Raw genomic sequence first — 24304 nt, forward strand, 5'->3', positions numbered from 1 at the left:
AAGGATGCCCTGGTGGTCCCCCTCTTTAAGAAGGGGGACCGCACAGACTGTAACAACTACAGGGGCATCTCACTCCTCAGTGTGCCGGGTAAGGTCCTGGCAAGGATTATTCAACATCGCCTTGCTAGGCATGCTGAGGAGAGGCTTGCGGAGCCCCAATGTGGTTTCAGGAAAGGGCGGTCCTGCACAGATGCCATATTTTCTGTCCGTCTGCTACAGCAGAGGTGTAGGGAATTCCAAAAAGACCTACATCTCTGCTTTATTGACCTGGTCAAGGCCTATGATACCATCAGTAGGACTGGGCTCTGGGTTGTTCTTCGTGCTTTCGGAGTCCCTGACCCTCTGCTCACGATCATTAAGGACCTTCATGATGGTGAGCGGGCCCGGGTAAAACTACGTGGCCGGGAGTCGGAGCCTTTCCCTGTACACCTTGGGGTGCGACAGGGATGTCCTCTGGCTCCCACATTATTTAACATCTATTTCGACTGCGTAGTTCGTGAAGCCTTCAATAGCTGTACCGGGGGAATTACCATTTGGTACAGATATAATGGGAGGCTGATCGACGCCCGGGTGCGATCAAGGGATGGCTCCCTATTGGTCAACCACGTTATGTATGCCGATGATTTGGTAATAGCTGCTCATTCAGAAGAGGAGTTGGAGACGCTGCTGCTGAGGCTGGAGTGTGCCACTAAGAGGTGGGGCCTTACCATCAGCCCCACCAAAACTAAGCACCTGCCTGGGTATTTTGTACCATCGGGCACTCCGCCCCCACAACTCCCAATCGGTGATGGGGCAGTTGTGGAGAGAGTAGAGAGTTTCCCATACCTGGGCAGTGTGCTCATGACCAGCTCCAGTTTATCAGCAGAGGTCTCACTCCGAATCAGTCGAGCGGCAATATCTTTTCATCGGTTGCGTAACGCTGTGTGGAAGCTACCTGGTCTGTCGCTCCGCACGAAGCTTCAGGTCTTCTCGGCCACGGTCATTCCCTCCCTTCTCTACGCTTGCGAAACGTGGACCCCCCTAGTGGAGCATCTTCGCCGGTTGGAAACATTTAGGCTGGCCTGCCTACGATCCATCCTGGGTTTGACCAGGCTGGATTGTGTGAGGAGCTCACAAGTCCTTGAAAGATCTGGGCAAAGTCCCATCAGTGAGCTCCTCCGGCAGGCAAGGCTGCGTTGGCTGGGTCATGTAGCCCGCATGCCCAGCCACCGCATGCCTAAACAGCTTTTGTTCGGCCGGATCGAGGGGGCTAAACGGGCGCGGCACGGGCTAGAGAAGAGATGGAGTGATGTGGTACAGGAGGACGTGGAGCTGAGTGGACTTGCCGATGACTGGTACCAGCGGTGTCAAGATCGGCCTCAGTGGAGGAGGCTCGTGAAGGACGCTACTGGGCAGTTGGAGGCAGTCGCCCTCCAACAACAACGGAGGGCGGAGGAGCGACGCTCACAACAACGAGCGGAGCGCCGGGTGGCTAAAGCACAGCAAGTTGGCACAGTAGGGGGCACAGGTGGTGCATCAGCCAGTCATCTCGGTCATCTCGGTCAGTCGACCCGTGGCACCTGGGTCTGCCCCGTGACCTCCTGCCAGCGGGCGTTCGACACTTCACGTGGCCTCAAGGTGCACATGGCCTGGCACAAGCGTCGTGGTGACGTCACCGCCACTTAGTGGCGAATGGCGGTTGTTGTTGTTGTTGTGTGTACACGAGTGTGAGTGTGTGAGTGTGTGTGTACGTGGGCTGCCTGCCCCACTGCAGCGCCAGCACCAGCTCCTCCGGTAGCTTGCAGCACACACACACACACACGTGTGAGTGTGTGTGTGAGTGTGTGTGAGTGTGTGAGTGTGTGAGTACGTGGGCTGCCTGCCCCACTGCAGCGCCAGCACCAGCTCCTCCAGTAGCCTGCAGCGTGCACACACGTGTACACATACACGCACACACACACACACACACGTGTGAGTGTGTGTGTGAGTGTGTGTGTGCGTGTACACGTGTGAGTGTGTGTACGTGCGAGTGTGTACACGTGTGAGTGAGTGTGTGTACGTAGGCTGCCTGCCCCACTGTAGCGCTAGCACCAGCTCCTCCAGCAGCCTGCAGCACACACACACACAGGGTACGTGTGAGTGTGTGTGTGTACACGAGTGTGAGTGTGTGAGTGTGTGTGTACGTGGGCTGCCTGCCCCACTGCAGCGCCAGCACCAGCTCCTCCAGTAGCCTGCAGCGCCGTGGGGTGCCACAGCGAGACTCAGCGGTGCGTGTCGCCGTGGGGTGTGAGTCGCCACGGGGTGTGAGTCACCGTGGGGTGTGAGTCGCCGTGGGGTGTGAGTCGCCGTGGGGTGTGAGTCGCCGTGGGGTGTGAGTCGCCGTGGGGTGTGAGTCGCCGTGGGGTGTGAGTCGCCGTGGGGTGCCACAGCGAGACTCAGCGGTGCGGGTCGCCACGGGGTGTGAGTCGCCACGGGGTGTGAGTCGCCGTGGGGTGTGAGTCGCCGTGGGGTGTGAGTCGCCGTGGGGTGTGAGTCGCCGTGGGGTGTGAGTCGCCGTGGGGTGTGAGTCGCCGTGGGGTGTGAGTCGCCGTGGGGTGCCACAGCGAGACTCAGCGGTGCGGGTCGCCACGGGGTGTGAGTCGCCGTGGGGTGTGAGTCGCCGTGGGGTGCCACAGGGAGACTCAGCGGTGCGGGTCGCCACGGGGTGTGAGTCGCCGTGGGGTGTGAGTCGCCGTGGGGTGCCACAGGGAGACTCACCGGTGCGTGTCCTGCAGGTCGACGCAGAGCTGCGTGCGCTCGCTGAACAGGTCGTGAACGGCGCCCTGCGCCTCCCGGAACGAGCGCAGGGCGTGCACACGGGCGCCCGCCAGCTCCTCCGACATGACCCTGCGCACGCACACACACGCGCACGCACGCACACACACACGCACGCACACACACGCACACGCACGCACACACACGCACACACACACACGCACACACACGCACACACACGCACGCACACACACGCACGCACACACACGCACAGCACAAAGCTCCCCCTTGAGGCCTTCAGACTGACTGCCCCCCACAGCACAAAGCTCCCCCTTGAGGCCTTCAGACTGACTGCCCCCCACAGCACAAAGCTCCCCCTTGAGGCCTTCAGACTGACTGCCCCCCACAGCACAAAGCTCCCCCCTGAGACCTTGAGACTGACTGCCCCCCACAACTGCCACTCCTTGTCAGCGCCCCCACCTCGCTACAGGCCGATTCAGACCGTATCGGTCACCCCGTGGCCCTTATCAACCTCAACGTTCATCCTACAACGTCCCGCCGCGAGGGAGAAACACAAACAGAGCTCGCCTGTCGGCATCCTCTGGTCTGACACCGTTTGAGACGAGGCTCAAAAGAAAGCCGTCTCTGGTGTGGACCAATCAGTTTCAAGGACAATGAATGATATATTATCAGTGTTTTTTGTTTGCATTCTGACCACAAGTATTGTGGTTAATGCAGACACGATTCCTTGTAACAGGTTTCAGTTTGGAGTTTTAACATCTTAACACAGCTGTATTGTTCTACACTATGGGAACCTCATTTGCCAGTAAAAATATGATAATTGGTTTTTTACCCTTCTATCTGGCAACAAAACTGACACCTTTTTACAAGGAGTCATGTTTGCATAGACCGCAATAGCTGCAGTCATAATACAAACAAAAGACATAACTCTGATAATGTATGTGCACTGTCCTTGAAGTGGATTGGTCCACACCCGAGACAGCTTTCCTTAGAGCCTAGTCTCACATGGGTTGGACCAGATGACGCCAAAAGGTGTCAGTTTTGTTGCCAGATAGAAGGGTAAAAAACCAATTATCATATTTTTACTGGCAAATGAGGTTCCCATAGTGTAGATGCTTGCCCCGAGCTCTCATACTCTGATGGTGCATTGTCTTTGAGTTGTGCGCCTTTTGGCGTCATCTGGTCCAACCCATGTGAGACTAGGCTCTAAGGAAAGCTGTCTCGGGTGTGGACCAATCAACTTCAAGGACAGTGCATATTATCAGAGTTATGTTTTTTGTTTGCATTATGACTGCAGGTATTGTGGTCTATGCAAACATGACTCCTTGTAAAAAGGTGTCAGTTTTGTTGCCAGATAGAAGGGTAAAAAACCTATTATCTCAAACAAATAGACACGATTTAGTTTCCCTCCCCCCGTATTGAAACGGCTGTACGCCGTATGGACCTGAAGACTCAATTACCCTGCACAAGAACACGGGGTAAAGCGTGTGGGTTGACAGCTACGCTGTCGGGGAAAGTGCCGTCAGTCAGAGGTCGCAACCGGGTACCCGATACCCGTACCCTACCCGATACCCGGCTACCTGTACCCAGCCGGGTACGGGTACCCATTTGCGACCCTGGTGCGGCCTGGTACGGGTACGGGTAGGCCGTGAGTCACTGGTGAGTCACCGTTTGTCACTCATTTCCCAACGTCTTGTCTCTTCCCACAATTCAAGTTTCTAGAATCAACCCACCCGCGCCTGCAACATGGCTTCATCCCAGAGGTCGCAATCGGGTACCCGATACCCGTACCCTACCCGTAACCGGCCGGGTACGGGTAGGGTACGGGTACGGCCGGGTACGGGTAGCCGTTTGCGACCCTGGTGCGGCCGGGTACGGGTACGGGGGGTAAGGAATCAAAACCCGTTTGCGAGCTCTGCCCTGAGTAGCCGGCAGCAGCAGCAGCAGCAGCAGGACCCGTGGCACACGAGGGGGTGGGTGGCCAGCACCACGCCAGGCCGCCTTTGTCTCCCTCTGGTGGCGATGTTCACTACACACCGCTGCACCAGCTACTCATCTGAGGCTGAGTTGATCTACGGGGGGAGGGCCTGGACCGTGAGCGGGAATCGAACTCGGGACTCTTGCCAGGCTCGTAGTGCGGCGTAGCGCTCACCGCTGCGCCACCGCTCCCCCCACACAGACGCGGACATAACGCCACACAATCACTGCTAATGACATTAAGAGTCTCAACACGACCATAACCAGGTATGATGATGTGAGGATACACAGCACATTCAACGGCAAATACGGGCCTAGAGATCCAGGCTTTCCTGGGCCTAGGGCCTAGAGCTCCAGGCTCTCCTGTACCTGAGGCTAAGGCCTACAGAGCCAGGCTTTCTTGTTCCTGAGGCTCAGGCCTACAGAGCCAGGCTTTCCTGTTCCTGAGGCTCAGGCCTACAGAGCCAGGCTTTCTTGTTCCTGAGGCTAAGGCCTACAGAGCCAGGCTCTCCTGTTCCTGAGGCTCAGGCCTACAGAGCCAGGCTTTCCTGTTCCTGAGGCTCAGGCCTACAGAGCCAGGCTTTCCTGTTCCTGAGGCTCAGGCCTACAGAGCCAGGCTCTCCTGTACCTGAGGCTAAGGCCTACAGAGCCAGGATCTCCTGTTCCTGAGGATCAGGCCTACAGAGCCAGGCTTTCCTGTTCCTGAGGCTCAGGCCTACAGAGCCAGGCTCTCCTGTACCTGAGGCTAAGGCCTACAGAGCCAGGCTCTCCTGTTCCTGAGGCTCAGGCCTACAGAGCCAGGCTTTCCTGTTCCTGAGGCTCAGGCATACAGAGCCAGGCTCTCCTGTTCCTGAGGCTCAGGCCTACAGAGCCAGGCTCTCCTGTACCTGAGGCTAAGGCCTACAGAGCCAGGCTTTATTGTTCCTGAGGCTCAGGCCTACAGAGCCAGGCTTTCCTGTTCCTGAGGCTAAGGCTTAGCGAGCCAGGTTTTGCTGGGCCTAAGGCCTAGATAACCAGGCTTTCCTGGGCCTAGAGAGCCAGGCTCTACTGGGCTGAAGGCCTAAAGAACTAGACTTTCCTGGGTTTAGAGAACCAGGTGGGCCTAGGGCCTAGATAGCCAGGCTCAGCTGGGCTGAAGGCCTAGAGAGCCAGGCTTTCCTGTGCTTAGGGAACTAGACTTTCCTGCAGCTAGAGAAGCAGGCTTTTCTGGGGCTAGAGGACCACGATTTCCTGGGCATGAGGCCTACAGAGCCAGGCTTTCCTGTTCCTGAGGCTCAGGCCTACAGAGCCAGGCTCTCCTGTACCTGAGGCTCAGGCCTACAGAGCCAGGCTTTCCTGTTCCTGAGGCTCAGGCCTACAGAGCCAGGCTTTCCTGTTCCTGAGGCTCAGGCCTACAGAGCCAGGCTTTCCTGTTCTTGAGGCTCAGGCCTACAGAGCCAGGCTCTCCTGTGCCTGAGGCTCAGGCCTACAAAGCCAGGCTCTCCTGTACCTGAGGCTCAGGCCTACAGAGCCAGGCTCTCCTATTCCTGAGGCTCAGGCCTAGGAGAGCCAGGCTTTCCTGTTCCTGAGGCTCAGGCCTACAGAGCCAGGCTCTCCTGTTCCTGAGGCTCAGGCCTACAGAGCCAGGCTTTCCTGTTCCTGAGGCTCAGGCCTACAGAGCCAGGCTTTCCTGTTCCTGAGGCTCAGGCCTACAGAGCCAGGCTTTCCTGTTCCTGAGGCTCAGGCCTACAGAGCCAGGCTTTCCTGTTCCTGAGGCTCAGGCCTACAGAGCCAGGCTTTCCTGTTCCTGAGGCTCAGGCCTACAGAGCCAGGCTTTCCTGTTCCTGAGGCTCAGGCCTACAGAGCCAGGCTCTCCTGTACCTGAGGCTCAGGCCTACAGAGCCAGGCTCTCCTGTTCCTGAGGCTCAGGCCTAGGAAAGCCAGGCTTTCCTGTTCCTGAGGCTCAGGCCTACAGAGCCAGGCTCTCCTGTTCCTGAGGCTCAGGCCTACAGAGCCAGGCTTTCTTGTTCCTGAGGCTCAGGCCTACAGAGCCAGGCTTTCTTGTTCCTGAGGCTCAGGCCTACAGAGCCAGGCTTTCCTGTTCCTGAGGCTCAGGCCTACAGAGCCAGGCTTTCCTGTTCCTGAGGCTCAGGCCTACAGAGCCAGGCTTTCCTGTTCCTGAGGCTCAGGCCTACAGAGCCAGGCTTTCCTGTTCCTGAGGCTCAGGCCTACAGAGCCAGGCTTTCCTGTTCCTGAGGCTCAGGCCTACAGAGCCAGGCTTTCCTGTTCCTGAGGCTCAGGCCTACAGAGCCAGGCTCTCCTGTTCCTGAGGCTCAGGCCTACAGAGCCAGGCTTTCCTGTTCCTGAGGCTCAGGCCTACAGAGCCAGGCTTTCCTGTTCCTGAGGCTCAGGCCTACAGAGCCAGGCTTTCCTGTTCCTGAGGCTCAGACCTACAGAGCCATGCTTTCCTGTTTCCTGAGGCTCAGGCCTACAGAGCCAGGCTTTCCTGTTCCTGAGGCTCAGGCCTACAGAGCCAGGCTTTCCTGTTCCTGAGGCTCAGGCCTACAGAGCCAGACTTTCTTGTTCCTGAGGCTCAGGCCTACAGAGCCAGGCTCTCCTGTTCCTGAGGCTCAGGCCTACAGAGCCAGGCTTTCCTGTTCCTGAGGCTCAGGCCTACAGAGCCAGGCTTTCCTGTTCCTGAGGCTCAGGCCTACAGAGCCAGGCTTTCCTGTTCCTGAGGCTCAGGCCTACAGAGCCAGGCTTTCTTGTTCCTGAGGCTCAGGCCTACAGAGCCAGGCTCTCCTGTTCCTGAGGCTCAGGCCTACAGAGCCAGGCTTTCCTGTTCCTGAGGCTCAGGCCTACAGAGCCAGGCTCTCCTGTTCCTGAGGCTCAGGCCTACAGAGCCAGGCTTTCCTGTTCCTGAGGCTCAGGCCTACAGAGCCAGGCTCTCCTGTTCCTGAGGCTCAGGCCTACAGAGCCAGGCTTTCCTGTTCCTGAGGCTCAGGCCTACAGAGCCAGGCTTTCCTGTTCCTGAGGCTCAGGCCTACAGAGCCAGGCTTTCCTGTTCCTGAGGCTCAGGCCTACAGAGCCAGGCTTTCCTGTTCCTGAGGCTCAGGCCTACAGAGCCAGGCTTTCCTGTTCCTGAGGCTCAGGCCTACAGAGCCAGGCTTTCCTGTTCCTGAGGCTCAGGCCTACAGAGCCAGGCTCTCCTGTTCCTGAGGCTCAGGCCTACAGAGCCAGGCTTTCCTGTTCCTGAGGCTCAAGCCTACAGAGCCAGGCTTTCCTGTTCCTGAGGCTCAGGCCTACAGAGCCAGGCTTTCCTGTTCCTGAGGCTCAGACCTACAGAGCCAGGCTTTCCTGTTCCTGAGGCTCAGGCCTACAGAGCCAGGCTTTCCTGTTCCTGAGGCTCAGACCTACAGAGCCAGGCTTTCCTGTTCCTGAGGCTCAGGCCTACAGAGCCAGGCTCTCCTGTTCCTGAGGCTCAGGCCTACAGAGCCAGGCTTTCCTGTTCCTGAGGCTCAGGCCTACAAAGCCAGGCTTTCCTGTTCCTGAGGCTCAGGCCTACAGAGCCAGGCTTTCCTGTTCCTGAGGCTCAGGCCTACAGAGCCAGACTCTCCTGTTCCTGAGGTTAAAGCCGAGAGAGCCAGGCTTTCCTGGGCCTAGGGTCTAGATAGTCAGGCACACGCACACGCACTCACACGCACTCACACACACTCACACACACTCACACACACTCACACACACACTCACGCACTCACGCACTCACACGCACTCACACGCACTCACACGCACACACGCACACGCGCTCACCGGCTGGCCAGGAACTTGCTCCTCCACACGTCGCACTGGATGGCACTGCGCTCCAGCTGCTCCGCGCTGCCCGCCAGGCTGCGGGACAGCTCCTGCGCCTCCGCCTGCAGGCGGCCACGCTCGCGCACCGCTCGCTCAAAGTGGAACTGCAGGTCGTCCCCCACGGACGCCACCAGCAGCTTCTTCAGCTCTCGGTTCACCTGCGGAGGGCGGGAGGGAGGGCGGGGTGGTCACGGGGTGGTCACGGGGTGGTCACAGGGTGGTCACGGGGTGCGTGTGTGTGTGTGTGCGCGTGTGTGCGCGTGTGTGCGTGTGTGTGCGCGTGTGCGTGTATGTGCGAGTGTGCGTGTATGTGCGTGTGTGCGTGCGTGTGTATGTGTGTGTGTGTGAGTGTGTGCGTGTGTGCGAGTGTGCGTGTGTGCGTGTGTGTGTGTGCGAGTGTGCGAGTGTGTGTGTGTGTGCGAGTGTGCGTGTGTGCGTGCGTGTGTATGTCCGGCAAAACAACCTCCTACCTCCTCGCGGTGCCGGACGGGCAACACTGTCGTGGGCAGTGCTGTGGGGGGAGGGCCAATGCCCATTGGCCTCTCCCCTCATGGCGTCTGTGACCACCACAGTGGCTAAACGGGGGCTCTGGACGGGTGCGAGGGGCTGGTAACCCCTCCACCTTCAATTAACCACCACTAAACTACGAATTAAACATGAACCTGTAATTAATAAGCTTGTGCCGGAGGCCCCGGGGGGTCAGGCTTTTATGACGTCTCCTGGCCAAACCCCATTTGGCGGAGCCAGGAGATTGAATTTTCACCCTCGGGGCTCCTCCAGAAACAACGAAAAACCATTGCGGATGGCCACGTGGAATGTTCGAACGCTCACTGCGGAGGAGAGGCTGCCACTCCTCTGTCGGGAGCTGGACCGGTACCGCCTGGATCTCTGTGGCATTCAGGAGGTCCGGTGGACCGGTTCTGGCTCCTGCCACCATGAGGGGTGGACAGTCCTCTACTCGGGGCAGGAGACTGCCAAACAACAGGGTGTGGCTCTTCTTCTGAACAAAAGAATGAAGGGCGCGTGGGAGCGTGGCGGTGAGGTGTGGGAAGCTGTAAGCCCCAGGATACTTTGGGCTCGCCTTCCCATCAACCAGAGGCGAGGAGTGGTGGTCGTGGTTACTTACGCCCCCACCGAAGACGAACATCCGTGGAGGGATGCAGGCAAAGCCGATGAGTCAGACGCTTTCTATGACCTCCTGTCACAGGTGCTGGCTAAAGTGGCCACTCGGGACAGAGTCATCTTGTTGGGTGACTTCAATGCCCGAGTTGGTCATGATGCTGGCACCTGGTCTGGAGTGATTGGAGGGCATGGGCCAGATCAGCTCAATAATAACGGTAGGAGGCTGCTAGATTTTTGTGCAGCCCATGGGCTTGTAATTACCAACACGCTCTTCCGGCATCGGCGCATCCACACAACATCATGGATACATGCCGGGTCCAAGCAAGAACATCTGCTGGACTACATAGTGACGGACCAGCGGATGCGAGCCCATGTCCTTGACACCAGGACCTACCGTGGAGCTGATCTGACCTCTGACCATCGACTAGTCATCTGTAAGATGCGCCTGCCATTCTTCCACTCCGGTGGTGGGTGTACACCCAGGACCCCATTCCAACCAAAAGTGGCCTGGTCTCAGCTAGCTGATGAAAGTTGCAAGCGAGAATTTCATCATTGCTTGCAGCTGGGGTTGGCATCGTCCCCCACTCCACCTGATGTCGAGGGTAAATGGGCGAGGTTTAAGACTGTGACTCATGCAGCTGCAATGGCTGCTTTGGGTACGCGGTCCAGACCTCCCCAGAAACCCTGGCTGACGGAGGAGGTGTTCAGGTTAATTGAGAAAAAGCGACAGGCCCACTCTCATCGCCTACAGCATCCCACGTCAGAGAATGAGGAGGTTTACCGCAGCCTTCGCTCGGAGGTTCGGAGAGCCGTAAGGCGCTGTAAGGATGGGTGGTGGTCGCGGGTTGCTGAGGAGATGGAGTCTGCCTCAGTGGCCCGCGATCACAAATCACTATTTAACTCCATCAAAAAAGTAACCTGCAGCGCCACACCTATTACCATCATTAGAGGAAAAAACGGTGATCCAATCTCCGACCCCCAGGAACAGGTTTGCAGATTTGCTGAGCATTTCTGTGAGGTCCTGGGGGAGGGAAAATCTCTCAGCCAGGAAAACATCATGGCACAAAGTGGGGATAACCCTGCTGAGGCTGCGGTGCCTCAAATATTGGAAGAGGTCACCCCCTGTGAGTGGCTGGCTGAGGTACCAGCTGTTGAGGAAGTACTGAGGGCGATCCGGAGTCTGAGACCAGGGAAGGCACCGGGCAGAGATGATCTCCCAAGCGAAATGCTGAGGGAGGGTGGCGTTTGTGCACAGACTGCCCTATATGACATCATAACAACAGTCTGGACCACTGGACGGGTTCCGCAGGACTGGAAGGATGCCCTGGTGGTCCCCCTCTTTAAGAAGGGGGACCGTACCGACTGTAACAACTACAGGGGCATCTCACTCCTCAGTGTGCCGGGTAAGGTCCTGGCAAGGATTATTCAACATCGCCTTGCTAGGCACGCTGAGGAGAGGCTTGCGGAGCCCCAATGCGGTTTCAGGAAAGGGCGGTCCTGCACAGATGCCATATTTTCTGTCCGTCTGCTACAGCAGAGGTGTAGGGAATTCCAAAAAGACCTACATCTCTGCTTTATTGACCTGGTCAAGGCCTATGATACCATCAGTAGGACTGGCCTCTGGGTTGTTCTTCGTGCTTTCGGAGTCCCTGACCCTCTGCTCACGATCATTAAGGACCTTCATGATGGTGAGCGGGCCCGGGTAAAACTACGTGGCCGGGAGTCGGAGCCTTTCCCTGTACACCTTGGGGTGCGACAGGGATGTCCTCTGGCTCCCACATTATTTAACATCTATTTCGACTGCGTAGTTCGTGAAGCCTTCAATAGCTGTACCGGGGGAATTACCATTTGGTACAGATATAATGGGAGGCTGATCGACGCCCGGGTGCGATCAAGGGATGGCTCCCTATTGGTCAACCACGTTATGTATGCCGATGATTTGGTAATAGCTGCTCATTCAGAAGAGGAGTTGGAGACGCTGCTGCTGAGACTGGAGCGTGCCACTAAGTAGTTCGTGAAGCCTTCAATAGCTGTACCGGGGGAATTACCATTTGGTACAGATATAATGGGAGGCTGATCGACGCCCGGGTGCGATCAAGGGATGGCTCCCTATTGGTCAACCACGTTATGTATGCCGATGATTTGGTAATAGCTGCTCATTCAGAAGAGGAGTTGGAGACGCTGCTGCTGAGACTGGAGCGTGCCACTAAGAGGTGGGGGCCTTACCATCAGCCCCACCAAAACTAAGCAAATGCCTGGGTATTTTGTACCATCGGGCACTCCACCCCCACAACTCCCAATTGGTGATGGGGCAGTTGTGGAGAGAGTGGAGAGTTTCTCATACCTGGGCAGTGTGCTTATGACCGGCTCCAGTTTATCAGCAGAGGTCTCACTCCGAATCAGTCGAGCGGCAATATCTTTTCATCGGTTGCGTAACGCTGTGTGGAAGCTACCTGGTCTGTCGCTCCGCACGAAGCTTCAGGTCTTCTCGGCCACGGTCATTCCCTCCCTTCTCTACGCTTGCGAAACGTGGACCCCCCTAGTGGAGCATCTTCGCCGGTTGGAAACATTTAGGCTGGCCTGCCTACGATCCATCCTGGGTTTAACCAGGCTGGATTGTGTGAGGAGCTCACAAGTCCTTGAAAGATCTGGGCAAAGTCCCATCAGTGAGCTCCTCCGGCAGGCAAGGCTGCGTTGGCTGGGTCATGTAGCCCGCATGCCCAGCCACCGCATGCCTAAACAGCTTTTGTTCGGCCGGATCGAGGGGGCTAAACGGGCGCGGCACGGGCTAGAGAAGAGATGGAGTGATGTGGTACAGGAGGACGTGGAGCTGAGTGGACTTGCCGATGACTGGTACCAGCGGTGTCAAGATCGGCCTCAGTGGAGGAGGCTCGTGAAGGACGCTACTGGGCAGTTGGAGGCAGTCGCCCTCCAACAACAACGGAGGGCGGAGGAGCGACGCTCACAACAACGAGCGGAGCGCCGGGTGGCTAAAGCACAGCAAGTTGGCACAGTAGGGGGCACAGGTGGTGCATCAGCCAGTCATCTCGGTCATCTCGGTCAGTCGACCCGTGGCACCTGCTGGGTCTGCCCCGTGACCTCCTGCCAGCGGGCGTTCGACACTTCACGTGGCCTCAGGGTGCACATGGCCTGGCACAAGCGTCGTGGTGACGTCACCGCCACTTAGTGGCGAATGGCGGTTGTTGTTGTTGTTGTATGTGTGTGTGTGTGAGTGTGTGTGTGTGCGTGTGTGCGAGTGTGCGAGTGTGTGTGTGTGTATGTGTGTGTGCGTGTGTGCGAGTGTGCGAGTGTGTGTATGTGTGTGTGAGCGTGTGTGTGCGTGTGTGCGAGTGTGTATGTGTGTGTGCGAGTGTGCGTGTGTGCGTGCGTGTGTATGTGTGTGTGTGTGAGCGTGTGTGTGTGCGTGCGTATGTGTGTGTGTGTGAGCGTGTGTGTGTGCGTGTGTATGTGTGTGTGTGCGTGTGTGCGAGTGTGCGAGTGTGTGTATGTGTGTGTGAGCGTGTGTGTGTGCGAGTGTGTGTGTGTGCGAGTGTGCGTGTGTGTGTGTGTGCGTGTGTATGTGTGTGTGTGCGTGTGTGCGAGTGTGTGTGTGTGTGCGTATGTGCGAGTGTGTGTGTGTGTGTGTGTGCGTGCGTGTGTATGTGTGTGTGTGTGAGCGTGTGTGTGTGCATGTGTATGTGTGTGCGAGTGACCGGCCACCAGGTACGGGGTCAACCGCACCGCTGAGGGTCAGCCACACCACAGGGCCCACGTGACCCACCCCATGTGACCCACCCCACCCCACGTGACCCACCTCCCACGTGACCCACCCCACCCCACGTGACCCACCTCCCACGTGACCCACCCCACCCCAACCCCCACGTGACCCACCCCATGTGACTCACCCCACCCCACGTGACCCACCCCACGTGACCCACCCCACGTGACCCACCCCACGTGACCCACCTCCCACGTGACCCACCCCACGTGACCCACCCCACGTGACCCACCCCACGTGACCCACCCCACCCCACGTGACCCACCCCACCCCCCACGTGACCCACCCCATGTGACTCACCCCACCCCACGTGACCCACCCCACGTGACCCACCCCACGTGACCCACCTCCCACGTGACCCACCCCACCCCCCACGTGACCCACCCCACCCCACCCCACCCCCCACGTGACCCACCCCATGTGACTCACCCCACCCCACGTGACCCACCCCACGTGACCCACCCCACGTGACCCACCTCCCACGTGACCCACCCCACGTGACCCACCCCACGTGACCCACCCCACCCCCCACGTGACCCACCCCACCCCACCCCCCACGTGACCCACCCCACGTGACCCACCCCACGTGACCCACCCCACCCCCCACGTGACCCACCCCACCCCACCCCCCACGTGACCCACCCCACGTGACCCACCCCACGTGACCCACCCCACCCCCCACGTGACCCACCCCACCCCACCCCCCACGTGACCCACCCCACGTGACCCCCACCTCGGTCTGGCTGCGTAGCTGGCTCACGACGGACTCCTTGTCCTCCATGAGGCGTCTCTCCGACTCCTCCAGACGCTTCACCTCCACCTTGAGCTCCTTCACTTCCTGCCGGAGGGCGGTGGTGGTGGCGGTGGTGGCGGTGGTGGCGGTGGTGGCGGTGGTGGCGGTGGTGGCGGTGGTGGCGGTGGTGGTGGAGCTCGCGGCCTCCAGGGAGTCCGGCTTGACTCCCAGCTCGAGTGCGGGGAGCGAGCGCGCCGAGTGGTGAAGGATGGCCTCCTTGGGCACCTGGATCTGCACCACGGTGAGTTCCACCTGCCCGCCTGCCTGCCACGCCAAGCCACACCACCACAACCGTCACGTCACAACCACCACGTCACAACCAACACAACCACCACAACCACGTCACAACCACCACAACCACCACGTCACAACCACCACGTCACAACCAACACAACCACCACAACCACGTCACAACCACCACAACCACCACGTCACAACCACCACGTCACAACCACCACAACCACGTCACAACCACCACAACCACCACAACCACCACCACGCCACAACCACCACGTCACAACCAACACGTCACAACCAACACGTCACAACCACCACAACCACCACAACCACGACGTCACTGCCACAACCACCACGTCACAACCACCAAGTCACAACCACCAAACCACCACAACCACCACAACCACCCACAACCACCACGTCACCGCCACAACCACCACGTCACAACAAACACGTCACAACCAACACGTCACAACCACCACAACCACCACAACCACGACGTCACTGCCACAACCACCACGTCACAACCACCAAGTCACAACCACCAAACCACCACAACCGACACAACCACGACGTCACCGCCACAACCACCACGTCACCGCCACAACCACCACGTCACAACAAACACGTCACAACCAACACGTCACAACCACCACAACCACCACAACCACGACGTCACTGCCACAACCACCACGTCACAACCACCAAGTCACAACCACCAAACCACCACAACCGCCACAACCACGACGTCACCGCCACAACCACCACAGTGCTCACCAAGACGGGCACCGGCTGCTGCTGCTGCTGACGATGAGGATTAGGAACAGCAGCAGCAGCAGCAGCAGCAGGAGCGAGCGTGCGAGGATGGTGAGGCAGGTGGTGGTGTTGAGGGGCCGGCTTGACGGCAGGACGATGCTGCCAGGAGCGCGCTGCCGGTTGCACGGAGCGCACGGGCAGCGGCAGCGGTGACGGTGAGGAGCCGGTGGAGCCGGCGGGCCGCTTGGCCGGATCTCCAGCGCCGTCGGCCGTCACCTCCATGCCGTCGGCCGGGCCGCGCGAGACGGCCTGCGGCCATCCTGCAGCGCCACAGAGACAGAGAGACTCCGTCACCACCACCAACACCCGCACCGCCACTACCACCACCACCACCACCACCACATCTTGCAGCGTCACAGAGACACTCTGTCACCACCACTACCACCCGCACCGCCACCACTACCACCACCACCACCACCACCACATCTTGCAGCGCCACAGAGACAGAGACACTCCGTCACCACCACCAACACCCGCACCGCCACTACCACCACCACCACCACCCCCATCACACCGCCACTACCACCACCACCACCACCCCCATCACACCGCCACTACCACCACCACCACCACCCCCATCACACCGCCACTACCACCACCACCACCACCCCCATCACACCGCCACTACCACCACCACCACCACCCCCATCACACCGCCACTACCACCACCACCACCACCCCCATCACACCGCCACTACCACCACCACCACCACCCTACACCACCTCCATCACACCGCCACTACCACCACCACCACCACCCCCATCACACCGCCACTACCACCACCACCACCACCCCCATCACACCGCCACTACCACCACCACCACCACCCTACACCACCTCCATCACACCGCCACTACCACCACCACCACCACCACCACCCCCATCACACCGCCACTACCACCACCCTACACCACCTCCATCACACCGCCACTACCACCACCACCACCCCCATCACACCGCCACTACCACCACCACCACCACCCTACACCAACAACAACCGCCAATCGCAACTAAGTAGCGGTGACGTCACCACGACGCTTGTGCCAGGCCAAGTGCACCTTGAGGCCACGTGAAGTGTCGAACGCCCGCTGGCAGGTCACGGGGCAGACCCAGCAGGTGCCACGGGTCGACTGACCGAGATGACCAAGTTGACTGGCTGATGCACCACCTGTGCCCCCTACTGTGCCAACCTGCTGTGCTTTAGCCACCCGGCGCTCCGCTCGTTGTTGTGAGCGTCGCTCCTCCGCCCTCAGTTGTTGTTGGAGGGCGACTGCCTCCAACTGCCCAGTAGCGTCCTTCACGAGCCTCCTCCACTGAGGCCGATCTTGACACCGCTGGTACCGGTCATCGGCAAGTCCACTCAGCTCCACGTCCTCCTGTACCACATCACTCCATCTCTTCTCTAGCCCGTGCAGCGCCCGTTTAGCCCCCTCGATCCGGCCGAACAAAAGCTGTTTAGGCATGCGGTGGCTGGGCATGCGGGCTACATGACCCAGCCAACGCAGCCTTGCCTGCCGGAGGAGCTCACCGATGGGACTTTGCCCAGATCTTTCAAGGATTTGTGAGCTCCTCACACAATCCAGCCTGCAGGTTAAACCCAGGATGGATCGTAGGCAGGCCAGCCTAAATGTTTCTAACCGTAGAAGTTGTTCCATTAGGGGGGTCCACGTTTCGCAAGCGTAGAGAAGGGAGGGAATGACTGTGGCCGAGAAGACCTGAAGCTTCGTGCGGAGCGACAGACCAGGTAGCTTCCACACAGCGTTACGCAACCGATGAAAAGATATTGCCGCTCGACTGATTCGGAGTGAGACCTCTGCTGTTAAACTGGAGCCGGTCATAAGCACACTGCCCAGGTATGGGAAACTCTCCACTCTCTCCACTACTGCCCCATCACCGATTGGGAGTTGTGGGGGTGGAGTGTCCGATGGTACAAAATACCCAGGCAGGTGCTTAGCTTTGGTGGGGCTGATGGTAAGGCCCCACACACACAGACACACACACACAGACACACACAGAGACACACACACAGACACACACATAGACACACACAGACACACACAGAGACACACACAGACACACACAGAGACACACATACACAGACACACACAGACACACACACACACACACAGACACACACAGAGACACACACAGACACACACAGACACACACACACAGACACACACAGACACACACACACAGACACACACAGACACACACACACAGACACACACAGAGACACACACACAGACACACACAGACACACACACACAGACACACACAGAGACACACACAGACACACACAGACACACACAGAGACACACACAGACACACACACAGACACACACAGACACACACAGACACACACAGACACACACACAGACACACACAGACGAAGGCAAGGTTGGCCTGACACCACAAGGTCACCTGTGCCATCGCGAGTGAGGGTGGTGGCCGCCATGCCTCTCCACCACGCCTGCAGGGAGACACAGAGCAGGGGGCAGAGTCACTCACAGTGTTCACCCACTCACACTCACCCCCTCACACTCACCATCACCCACTCACACTCACCCCCTCACTCCGTCACCCTCACAGCACTCACCCCTTTACCCTCACACCCTCAACCTCACCCCCTCACCCTCACCACCTCACACTCACCCTCACCCCCTCACACTACACTATACACTGGACTACATTATACACTACACTATACTATACAATACTATATACACTACACTATAAACTACATTATACACTACTATACACTACTACACTATACACTACTATACACTACACTATACACTACACTATACACTACTATACACTACACTATACACTACACTATACACTACACTATACACTACACTATACACTACTACACACTACACTACTACACACTACACTATACACTACTATACACTACGATACACTACACTATACACTACACTACACACTACACTATACAATACACTATACACTACACTATACACTACATTATACACTACACTATACACTACACTATACACTACACTATACTACACTACTACACACTACACTACACACTATACACTATACACTACACTATACACTACACTATACACTACACACTACACTATACACTACACACTACACTATACACTACACACTACACTATACACTACACTACACACTACACTATACACTACACTATACACTACACACTACACTATACACTACACACTACACTACACACTACACTACACACTACACTACACACTACACTACACACTACACTACACACTACACTATACTACACTACACACTACATTAGACACTACACTACACACTACACTACACTATACACTACACACTACACTATACATTACACACTACACTACACACTACACTACACACTACACTACACACTACACTACACACTACACTATACACTATACTACACACTACACTACACACTACACTATACACTACACACTACACTATACTACACACTACACTATACACTACACTACACACTACACTATACACTACACTACACACTACACTACACACTACACTATACTACACTACACACTACACTATACTACACTACACACTACACTACACTATACACTACACTACACACTACACTACACACTACACTACACTATACACTATACACTATACACTACACACTACACTATACACTACACTACACTATACACTACACTATACACTACACTATACACTACACTACACACTACACTACACACTACACTATACACTACACTACACACTATACTATACTACACTACACTACACACTACACTATACACTACACACTACACTACACACTACACTATACTACACTACACTATACTACACTATACACTACACTATACACTACACTACACACTACACTATACTACACTACACACTACACTATACACTACACTACACACTATACACTACACACTACACTACACTATACACTATACTACACACTACACTACACACTACACTATACACTACACTACACACTACACTATACTACACTACACACTACACTATACACTACACTACACACTACACTATACACTACACTATACACTACACTACACACTACACTACACACTACACTATACTACACTACACACTACACTATACTACACTACACACTACACTATACACTACACTATACACTACACTACACACTACACTACACACTACACTACACACTACACTATACACTACACACTACACTATACACTACACACTACACTATACACTACACTACACACTACACTACACACTACACTATACACTACACTATACACTACACACTACACTATACACTACACTACACACTACACTATACTACACTACACTATACTACACTACACACTACACTACACACTACACTACACACTACACTATACACTACACACTACACTATACACTACACACTACACTATACACTACACTACACACTACACTATACACTACACTATACACTACACTACACACTACACTATACACTACACTATACACTACACTATACACTACACTATACGCTACACTACACACTACACTATACTACACTACACACTACACTATACACTACACACTACACTATACACTACACACTACACTATACTACACTACACTATACTACACTATACACTACACTATACACTACTATACACTACACTACACACTACACTATACTACACTACACACTACACTATACACTACACTACACACTATACACTACACACTACACTATACACTACACTATACACTACACTACACACTACACTACACACTACACTACACACTACACTATACACTACACTACACACTACACTACACACTACACTATACACTACACACTACACTATACACTACACTACACACTACACTACACACTACACTATACACTACACTACACACTACACTACACACTACACTATACACTACACTATACACTACACTACACACTACACTATACACTACACACTACACTATACACTACACACTACACTATACACTACACTATACACTACACTATACACTACACTATACACTACACTACACACTACACTATACACTACACACTACACTACACTATACACTACACACTACACTATACACTACACTACACACTATACTATACTACACTACACACTACACTATACACTACACACTACACTATACACTACACACTACACTATACTACACTACACTATACTACACTATACACTACACTATACACTACTATACACTACACTACACACTACACTATACTACACTACACACTACACTATACACTACACTACACACTATACACTACACACTACACTATACACTACACTATACACTACACTACACACTACACTATACACTACACTATACACTACACTACACACTACACTATACACTACACACTACACTATACACTACACTACACACTACACTACACACTACACTACACTACACACTACACTATACACTACACTACACACTACACTACACTATACACTACACTATACACTACACTACACACTACACTATACACTACACACTACACTACACTATACACTACACACTACACTACACTATACACTACACTACACACTATACTATACTACACTACACACTACACTATACACTACACACTACACTATACACTACACACTACACTATACTACACTACACTATACTACACTATACACTACACTATACACTACTATACACTACACTACACACTACACTATACTACACTACACACTACACTATACACTACACACTATACACTACACACTACACTATACACTACACTACACACTACACTACACACTACACTACACACTACACTATACACTACACTACACACTACACTACACACTACACTATACACTACACACTACACTATACACTACACTACACACTACACTACACTATACACTACACACTACACTACACACTACACTACACACTACACTATACACTACACTATACACTACACTATACACTACACACTACACTATACACTACACTACACACTACACTACACACTACACTATACACTACACTACACACTACACTATACACTACACTACACACTACACTACACTATACACTACACTATACACTACACTATACACTACACTACACACTACACTATACACTACACACTACACTACACTATACACTACACACTACACTACACTATACACTACACTACACACTACACTACACACTACACTATACACTACACACTACACTACACTATACACTACACTACACTATACACTACACTATACACTACACTATACACTACACACTACACTACACTATACACTACACACTACACTACACTATACACTACACTACACACTACACTACACACTACACTATACACTACACACTACACTACACTATACACTACACACTACACTACACTATACACTACACAATACACTACACTATACACTACACTACACTATACACTACACTATACACTACACTACACACTACACTATACACTACACACTACACTACACTATACACTACACACTACACTATACACTACACTACACACTACACTACACACTACACTACACACTACACTATACACTACACTACACACTACACTACACACTACACTATACACTACACACTACACTATACACTACACTACACACTACACTACACACTACACTATACACTACACTATACACTACACTATACACTACACACTACACACTACACTACACACTACACTATACACTACACTATACACTACACTATACACTACACACTACACACTACACTACACTACACACTACACTATACACTACACTACACACTACACTATACACTACACACTACACTACACTATACACTACACTATACACTACACTATACACTACACTACACACTACACTATACACTACACACTACACTACACTATACACTACACACTACACTACACTATACACTACACTACACACTACACTACACTACACACTACACTATACACTACACACTACACTACACTATACACTACACACTACACTACATTATACACTACACTATACACTATACACTACACACTACACTACACTATACACTACACACTACACTACACTATACACTACACTACACACTACACTACACACTACACTATACACTACACACTACACACTACACTACACTATACACTACACACTACACTACACTATACACTACACACTACACTACACTATACACTACACACTACACTACACTATACACTACACTATACTACACACTACACTATACACTACACTACACTATACACTACACTACACTATACACTACACACTACACACTACACTACACACTACACTACACACTACACTATACACTACACACTACACTACACTATACACTACACACTACACTACACTATACACTACACTATACACTACACTATACACTACACTACACTATACACTACACACTACACTACACTATACACTACACTACACACTACACTACACACTACACTATACACTACACACTACACTACACTATACACTACACACTACACTATACACTACACACTACACTACACTATACACTACACACTACACTACACTATACACTACACTATACACTACACTACACACTACACTATACACTACACTACACTATACACTACACTACACTATACACTACACTACACACTACACTATACACTACACTATACACTACACTACACACTACACTACACACTACACTACACACTACACTACACACTACACTACACACTACACTACACACTACACTACACTATACACTACACACTACACTACACACTACACTATACACTACACTACACACTACACTACACACTACACTACACACTACACTACACACTACACTATACACTACACACTACACTACACTACACACTACACTACACACTACACTATACACTACACTACACACTACACTACACACTACACTACACTATACACTACACTACACACTACACTACACTACACACTACACTACACACTACACTATACACTACACTACACACTACACACTACACTACACACTATACACTACACTGTACACTATTTGACAACTCCGGGACTGACTGGCTGTCGGGCGACATTTATTTCTGGACGCGATCTGACGACCGACCCCCCAATAAACAACCTTCATCGTGAACAGCGACATCAGAGTTCGCGACGCGTTAAAGATAAAACATTTTAAACTAAACAAAGTAAAACATTTAAAATTAAACAAATTAAAACATTTTGAAACTAAGCAAGTTAAAACATTAAAAATTTTACGAAAATAAAGTAAAACATTTGAAACTAAGCAAGTTAAAACATTAAACATTTTACGAAAATAAACAAAGTAAAACATTTGAAACTAAGCAAGTTAAAACATTTTAAATTAAACAAAAATAAACAAATTGAAACGTTTTAAAAATAAACAAATTTAAACATTTCAACGGCGACAATCACCGTCACACTTTACCCGCCGGGGTTGCGCGTAGCGAGACGACTGATGGTGACTGCGAGAAGCAGATTCTGCCGACAGGTTAACGTTAACACATTTAATGTTTGTTGTTAACACGTTTAATGTTCATGTCAACACGTTTAACGTTTGTTATTAACACATTTAAGAGCCAGCCATAGGCTTACTGTACCTGGTACAGTGTCGACGCCAGGCGGACCAATCACAGGGCGCCCCGGCGGTCACGTGGGCGCAGCGGACCACTCGGGAGGTTGGTGGTGACGAGGGCAAGAAGAAGCCGTCTTCCGGAAGAGGAAGATGGGTCCTTGCTGAGGAATCAGCGTCTTCCGGAAGAGGAAGATCGTTCCTGTTGAGGGAGCAGCGTCTTCCGGAAGAGGAAGATCGTTCCTGTTGAGGGAGCAGCATCTTCCGGAAGAGGAAGATGGGTCCTTGCTGAGGAATCAGCGTCTTCCGGAAGAGGAAGATTGTTCCTGTTGAGGGA

At 53.3% G+C, this 24304-nt stretch overlaps 1 protein-coding gene across 2 annotated transcripts in view; it reads right to left on the reverse strand.

Moving 5' to 3' along the window:
- The window catches only part of BLZF1 (basic leucine zipper nuclear factor 1), a 28866-nt gene extending 4786 nt beyond the window's left edge, over positions 1-24080 (reverse strand). The window contains exons 1-7 of one of the 2 annotated variants that reach the window (XM_078882656.1): positions 23996-24018; positions 23824-23876; positions 17734-17782; positions 15270-15568; positions 14196-14519; positions 8521-8720; positions 2737-2865 (exon numbers count right to left, since the gene is read on the reverse strand). In XM_078882656.1, coding sequence (XP_078738782.1) covers positions 2737-2865; positions 8521-8720; positions 14196-14519; positions 15270-15568; positions 17734-17767 — 986 coding nt within the window. In that variant the 5' untranslated portion in view covers positions 17768-17782; positions 23824-23876; positions 23996-24018. Of the gene's footprint in view, positions 1-2736; positions 2866-8520; positions 8721-14195; positions 14520-15269; positions 15569-17733; positions 17783-23823; positions 23877-23995 lie in introns of both variants that reach the window. The other variant, XM_078882655.1, reaches the window with a different exon arrangement.
- Positions 24081-24304: the final 224 nt, after the last annotated feature.

Source organism: Lampetra fluviatilis, chromosome 66 (assembly GCF_964198595.1).
Source record: "Lampetra fluviatilis chromosome 66, kcLamFluv1.1, whole genome shotgun sequence".
Classification (NCBI taxonomy): domain Eukaryota; kingdom Metazoa; phylum Chordata; class Hyperoartia; order Petromyzontiformes; family Petromyzontidae; genus Lampetra; species Lampetra fluviatilis.